The sequence below is a fragment of the Typha latifolia genome, chromosome 3 (assembly GCF_019914945.1).
Source record: "Typha latifolia isolate L0001 chromosome 3, TyphaL0001v2, whole genome shotgun sequence".
Lineage (NCBI taxonomy): Eukaryota > Viridiplantae > Streptophyta > Magnoliopsida > Poales > Typhaceae > Typha > Typha latifolia.
Genome location: NC_133088.1, coordinates 12,565,210 through 12,572,806, shown reverse-complemented (window position 1 = coordinate 12,572,806; position 7,597 = coordinate 12,565,210). Strand labels below are relative to the sequence as shown.

The 7,597-nt window shown below is 42.0% G+C and overlaps 1 protein-coding gene across 1 annotated transcript; it reads left to right on the top strand.

Annotated features, from left to right (window-relative positions):
• The first annotated feature begins 4,912 nt into the window (after nucleotides 1-4,912).
• Nucleotides 4,913-6,570, top strand: LOC140785157 (UDP-glycosyltransferase 92A1-like). Its single transcript, XM_073132916.1, has one exon. It carries the CDS (start codon nucleotides 5,072-5,074, stop codon nucleotides 6,482-6,484), a length of 1,413 nt encoding a protein of 470 aa, XP_072989017.1. The 5' UTR covers nucleotides 4,913-5,071; the 3' UTR covers nucleotides 6,485-6,570.
• The last annotated feature ends 1,027 nt before the right edge of the window (nucleotides 6,571-7,597 follow it).

Sequence of the window (7,597 nt, the reverse complement as noted above, 5' to 3'; positions counted from 1 at the left end):
CTTGTCCCGTCCTTCTTCCGCACTAAGAGCACCGGTGAGGAGTAGGAGCTTCGGCTTAGTTGGATGATTCCGTTTTCCAACATCTCCTTGATAAGTCTTATCATCTCCTCCTTTTGCAAAAATGAGTACTAATAGGACAGCACATTAGTCAGTTCCTCTCCTAGAGCAATCTCAATGCGGTGCTCTTAGGGTAAAGCCAGCGGCATGCCGCGTGGCTCCTTAAACATCTCCCTAAATTCCTTCAATAAGATGGACAAATCAGCAAGTACTGTTTCTAAATTAATTACATTAAAAGTCCATGGCTTCTAGCCTTTAGCAGTCCTACCATCAGTTAAAGTTGCACTCCGAGTTGCAGTCAAATTTCGTCTAACTGCACTCGCTTGCCACTTTGTTTGAAGTCCATCCATATTTCCGAGAAGTCAAAGGTCACCGGGCCCAAACTTTGCATCCACTGCGTCCTCAATACAATGTCAGCCCCTCGTAAGGCCAATGGGTGAAGATCCAAGGTGAAGGAATTGCCCTGAATCTTCAAAGAACCCCTTGGCATACGCTATTTGCCTGGAGCGTCGTGCCATCTCACAATGCTACATCAAATCCCAAAGTAGTGTCTATAGCCATCCCTATCTTCTTGACCACATGCTCATCCATGAAGTTCTGGGTGCTCTCGATGTCGATGAGGATCCTTACCATTTGATTCTTCACTGTGCTATCGACCCACAATGTCTGAGGTGCATTGGCACCGGTGTAGCATCTCGGCATGGATCTCCTCACTGCCCTCCAATGTTTCTTGGTCTTTTGCCGCATCCTGTAGTTCAACTTCCATTATTTCCTCTTGCTCCACATCCTCCGCTTCATCCAACATCATCACCGTGGCCGTCGATCGGACACATTTGTGCCCGAGGGTGAATCGCTCATCATAATAAAAACATAGTCCTTTTGCTCTCCTTTCTTCAACTTGGGATGGAGTAAGTCTCCTCATGATAGTTCAGGAAGGTCCCCTTACTTCTAGTTGTGGCCATGGAGGTATTCTTGCACCCATTGCTCTTAGTGGAGGTGTCAACACATGATGTGTGGCTATTGTTTGTCGAGGCACTCTCCTAGACTCTGTGGTGCTCCAGCCCCTTTTGTCACTATCTGTAGCTCTCGAAGCTTCTCTTCCATCAATTAAGCTATTGCAAAAGCCTCCAAGAATGTGGTTGGTTGGGTGGCCTTCACTTCGGCTTGAATGTCCTATAAGAGGCCATTAATGAAGGTACTCTTGAGTTGAAAATCCGATCAAGCCCGCACTCAATTGCTAACACACTCAAATTCCTCTTGATATGCTCTCACCGTAGTCCTTTGAGTTAGCTTGGTAAGAGCAGCCTGAAAATTCTCATAACTGGAGGGTCCAAATCGGATGCAAATCGAGTGGATCTCCTCTATTGAAGGGTGGGAAGTTGAGGCAAATAATCCCTGCACGGCCGCCTTGTTATTCTTCTTCATATCGGTTGTTCCTCCTTTCTCATGGGTTGTATCCAACATCCCTAGGATGGTGTTATGGGGTCGCTGGTTCTTCATAATCCGCCCACTCGTCATCGTTATCATAGAGTGATGGATTCGGTGCTCGATCACGGTGATTAATCGGCAGTGATACATTGTAGTGATTAATCGATGGTGGTACGTTGCACCCTTCGGCTTGCGTGGGAAGTTAAGGCCTCCTAGCCTGACCAACCATGGGATCTTCATGGTCTTCCTCCTGTCTGGTACGGGATGGTGGAGGCGGTGTCCCTTGGCAAAAATGCGGTTCCCTTGGTGGTGCAACCCGAGCTCGAGTAGAGAACTCGATCGCCGCCGTACCCCTTGGTGCGCCTAAGGGGACTTGAGTCATGGCTTCCATTGATGCTTGCATGGCTCATTGCATCTTCATCATATCCGTAAACATCTTGATCAGATCTGAGTTGACTGTAGAGGTCGTTCAAGACGTTTTGATCGGTGAGTTAGGGTTAGCATATGATATGATAATCTCCATAGCCTCTCCCTCTCCGAAGATGCCTTCATTGGGTCTCAATGACATGGATATGGTGGTTGGCATGGTGGCCGACAAATGATGGCTCTAATACCACTTTTTATGTAGATCGATCTAGATCGAATGCAGGAAAGTAGCCCACACAGTCGAGGGAAAATATTCACCAGATATTCAACCGTAGTTGAAATATTAGGAAACTAAGTTTAGTCGATCCATAACTTTCTGATCTACATTTTTGGTATTTATGCCCCTTGTAGATTCGGATTAAAAGTAGGATGAAAATATGTAAAAGTAAGGGTGATGGTGAAAGTGACGAGTGGCAGTGATGATGAGGTGAGGGATGATAATGGCAATGGGGTGGATGGATTGTGGGTTTAAGGGATAAGGATGAGGGGGGAGAAGGGGTTGAGATCCCAAGGATGAGGGAGGACTCGACATACGAGGGAGGTTAGAGGAGCACCATCGTCGAGATAGCGCACGGCTAGGGCTTTTAAACAAAGGGTAAGGAAGATTAGGGTAAAGAGGAAGGAAATAGGATAGAACTCAATATCCATTCAACATCATGTTTTTGGTTGCCATCAACATCTTAAGAGGCTAACCAAACAAGCCAAAAATAATAGATCATAACCTTAGAAATAATGAATTCTCGCTGATCACGTTCGAATGGGGTAGAGCGTGTTCGAACGCGCATTTTGTATTCTCTGTCGATGCGAACATATACAGGCGGTTCGCACGCCGCGTTCGATCAGGGTCTGTATGTTCGAACACACAAATTGTATTCTCTATAGATGTGAACCCCTGTAGGCGTTCGTAAAGGGCATTTGAATGCACCCTCTCCTGCATTTGAACGCGATATACAGAATCCTTATTTTTCTTAAATAAACAACATGTATCCATGCTCGAGACGACTCGGTGAGGTCCGAATCACATCAGGGTGGAATGAACTAGGGTCAACCTACCAGCAAGAAAAAAGGTATCCCTCTTCAACCTAATAAATTTCTTGTCCACCCTATCCCATGGCTCCCTTTAATTGGCAACCAAGACAAAGTTAGGAAAGGTTTTAGTTCCTATGTAAGTGACCTTTTTAAAAAATTCAAAATGACAACTAAATTTGAGGCCAAATCCTCAGGGGTTTGTTTAGCAAAGTAAACATTAGGCTTATCCATGTTCACCTTGAGGGAGTAGTATCAAATCCGATCCGTATCAAATCCGTTTTCACTCCTACTTAGAGATCATTCATTTCTTTTGATGTCTACGATGTTTGTTCTACACTTTTGTAACTAGGTTGATTTAGTTTTAATAATAATAATAATAATAACCAACAAGGCTGTCACATCACATCTCTTATAATCTAGTGGCCATAATAAAGGTCCTAATCCTATAATATTTCTTTTAGGTTAAGTATATTTTGCCTACATACGATTTGGACAAAAATTGTTATCTTCCTAAATTGTATCTTTTATCACTGTATTCTTTGAACTTTTAATTGAACTTTACCTATAAGCGTCTTTAATAGAGTTGGCAACATAATTTAAATAACATTGCTTGTGTTAAATAATATGTATCTAAAAAAAGTTTAAAATAACTTTAGTGATAAAAAGACTTTTGTTTTGGTTAATATTTTTAAGATAAGAAAGCATAAACACCGACATTCGATATAGGTAAAAAAAATATGTTGCAGAAGGATAAAATATATTATACTTGTAAAAATTTTCTAGAATCTTGGGGTCCGCAAAGTGATGGAAGGATGGGAACAACTGAGACTTTAAAATATAATTTCATGCGTCGGGTACTCTCTTCGTTTGTGATCATCTTCCAAATCAATATATTGGAACTTTTCAACCATGAATGACGTCCGTGCTTACCTCTTCTCTCACCATGTCACAATCGCCATGAATCTATTTCGTGGAATTTCTGTTGCCTCGAAGAAGTAATCAAATTGAAGTTGGCCGTCTTGTTGGCCTCTCAACTTTAGTGGGCATGTGCGATATGGGGTATTTCATATTTGAGTTGAGGTCTCCTAATTTGATCTAATCAAGCCTAATCTAACAATAGAGACATCTTAATCTTGATGACACTTGTCCAAATAGAAAGAGATCCTTAATAGATGTTAGGTTTCAGTGTCGTCAAATATGCACAAAATAATTAAAGTGCTTTTTATATATGTACATAAGCATTTTTAAGATGTAGAGCAAATAAGACACTCCGTTGGCACTCAAACCGCGTTCGAACGCACTCGGACTGTGTTCGAACGCGATCTCAGGTGCTCGCACATATATAGAAGGTGTTTCAACTGTTTGGACGCAAACTCTAGCATTCACAACGCATTCGCACATATAGAAATAATATTTTTCTTGGAGGCATTCACACATATAGAAAGATATATTAGTGCGTTCAAATGTGTTTTAAAAAAATAAGTCAGCGTGTTCAAACACACTCGGACTACGTTCGAACACCCCTACATAACAAGATATTTCTGAACTTCCATGAGACTTGCTACTAAAATTTAACCTTATCTTATTAACATATATAAAGGTTGAGATGCCCTAATGATAGCGATGTTAGTCATTGTTTTAGTTATAACGTTCTTTCATCAACAAGATCCGTCTCATTTTCAACCCACCAAACTTTTGTCTTAATGATCATCTAAACAAATTCCATCTCGAGAGCTACTAAAATTGTGAGCGCGAACGAGTAAAACTGAGTTAAACAAAATTGTAGGGATCGATAGGTTGTTTGTAAATCATACTTGTAAACTGCTATAAATTTAGTTATTGGTTTTGATCTGAGTTTAAATTCGTAGTTCTTTTTTGTTTAAATTTTTTTCACATAAAAATTTTAATGTTCATCTTTGTTTTACTCTTTATTTTATATTTCGTATATTAATTTAAGCAAAGGGTAAAAATATTGTCGAGGAGTTTATATAGATATGAATGTCTAAGTTTTTTCAACAGTATTTCTATTTAGGATTGAAATCTCATTTTAAGTATACGAGAGGCAACCATGTAACCATTCATAGTTCTACACCACATAAGAATCTCTACCAAGTGTGTCTCCTCTCTCTTAATGGCAGACTACAAGCCTCATGTGGTTCTCTTCCCCTTTCTGGCCCAAGGCCACATCAACCCTTTCCTCTCCTTGGCTACCCTCCTCCACAACCACCACCCCTCCCTCACCATCACCCTCGTCTCGACCCCTCTCAATATTCAATCCATCCGCTCTTCCCTCCCTCCCACCTCCTCCCTCCGCCTCCACTCCCTCCCCTTCTCCCCCGCCGACTTCGGCCTCCCCGCCTACGCGGAATCCGCCGCCGTCCTTCCTTTCCACCAATTCCTCACCTTCTTCAACGCCTCCGATTCCCTCCTCCCCGCCTTCGAGGACTTCGTTGCACATATCGCCGGCAAGGATATTGCTCCCATATGCATCATTACCGACATCTTCTTCGCGTGGACCGTCGACGTAGCAAGGAAATACAAAGCTTATCATTCCATCTTCAACACGAGCAGCGCGTACGGCAACGCCATCTTCTGCTCTCTATGGACGCAGCTCCCTCATAATGATACCACAAGCGACGAGTTCTCGCTTCCCGACCATCCTGAAGTCGTCATCCACCGTTCGCAACTCCCGGATCATCTCCTCCATGCGGATGGCAACGACGGGTGGTCGGCCACCTTTCGATCTCGAATCTCGACTTGGTACGAAAGCGACTCTATGTTGGTAAACACCGTCGAAGAGTTCGAATCCACCGGGCTAAATATGCTCCGGAAATCTCTAGGTATCCCTGTGTGGCCTGTCGGGCCACTGACCTCAATTTCCTCTTCTTCGGAGCATGATAACGAAATTATAACGTGGTTAGACTCGCAAAAGCCGGCTTCGGTCCTGTACATATCATTCGGGTCTCAAAACACAATACAAGCTCAACAAATGATGGAATTGGCGATGGGTCTTGATCGTAGCAACCGGCCGTTCATTTGGGTCATTAGACCGCCTGTGGAGTTCGACGTGAAGGGTGAGTTCCGGGACGAGTGGCTTCCTCCAGGATTCGAAGAAAGAATAAAGAGAGAGAAGAAGGGATTACTAGTTCATGGCTGGGCGCCACAGGCGAGGATTCTTGCGCACGAGTCGCTAGCCGCGTTCTTGAGCCATTGCGGATGGAACTCGTTGTTGGAGAGCTTGTGCTGCGGAATTCCGATCATAGCATGGCCGCTTAGCGCCGATCAGTTCTACAACGCGAAGATGATGGCGGAGGAGTGGGGGGTGTGCGTCGAGGTGGCGAGGGGGAAGAGGGCGAAGTTGGAGAAGAAGAAGGTAGTGGAGGTGTTGGAGATGATCATGGGGGACAACGAGAAGGGGAAGGACATGAAGAGGAGCGCGATGGAGATTAAGGCGTTGATGAGGATGGCGTGGAAGGAGGGATCAGAAGGGTCGTCGGAGAAGGGGTTGAGAGAGTTCCTTAGAGCGGCTGGCTTGGTGGTCTAATGGTAGTGGAGGAGCTAACGATGTATCTGGAATAATGGGTTAATTTGTGTTTTTTTTAATGAAAATGGGTTAATTTGCGTTGGAAATGGTGCAAGGGAAATAAACTTGAGGGGTTTTATTAGCTTATTTAAGCTTGATTAACTAATAAACGAGCTCAAATTTTAAACTTGTCTCAGCTAGGTTAGAGCTTAAGCCCAATTCAACCCAGTTGACTCTAGGGTTGTCAAGCTTGACGAGGTAATTTTAGTATTTTATAAATTATTAACTATATCAATGAAATATTTTTGTTTGTACCGTCTAAGTTTATTTAACGTGTAAAATAAAAATTATAAAATATTAGATTATAAATTTTTTTAAAATGAATTACAAAATAGGTAAAATATAAGAACGTAAAAAGTGATTTATAAAATTTGCTTTATTTTATCATTTTTTATTAATTTTGTTTCTTTTTTAATTCAAGAGCTCAATAGTTAGATATGAACTAAACAAAAAGTTAACCCTCCCTAAGTATAATAACACTAAAATCCCATCAAGTTTTAACTAATATACTAAGCCGTCTAGTTTAAACTTCAAGCCATGTGTATCTAAACTACTACTCTGAACTAAGCCATCGCACTGCTCCTTCGAGCCAACCACATTGCTGGGTTATTAAACGTACCAAATCATTGAGCCAAATCATCACCGATCACTAATTGATTTTTTTATAATAATTATTTAAAATCAGAGTCGATGTGATATTTTGTCACGGAGAAAATATCTACCAAAAAGTTAGTTGCTTTTAAAAAAACTACCGCAGTGGGGCCGGCGCGGTCTCCAAGCTAGTGCTCGGATTCGTTTCATCCACCAGTAGGAGTGCAGCCATGTGCCGAGGTCCCGTACTGGCTTTTTAAACCTTTTTGGGGCCAAGAACAGTTTGACAGTTCTATTTATTTTTTCTGATGTCAGTTTGCTGTAGAGTTCGGCGTATGAGCAGGTCGAGCCTACTCATATCACATCGGAGTTTTCAAGTCATATTTGAATCTATATTTTATATTAAGATACTGATTCAAATACGAATATTTTATATTCATATATAAATTTATACTTACTTTTTTTTATTTTATTTTATCGGTA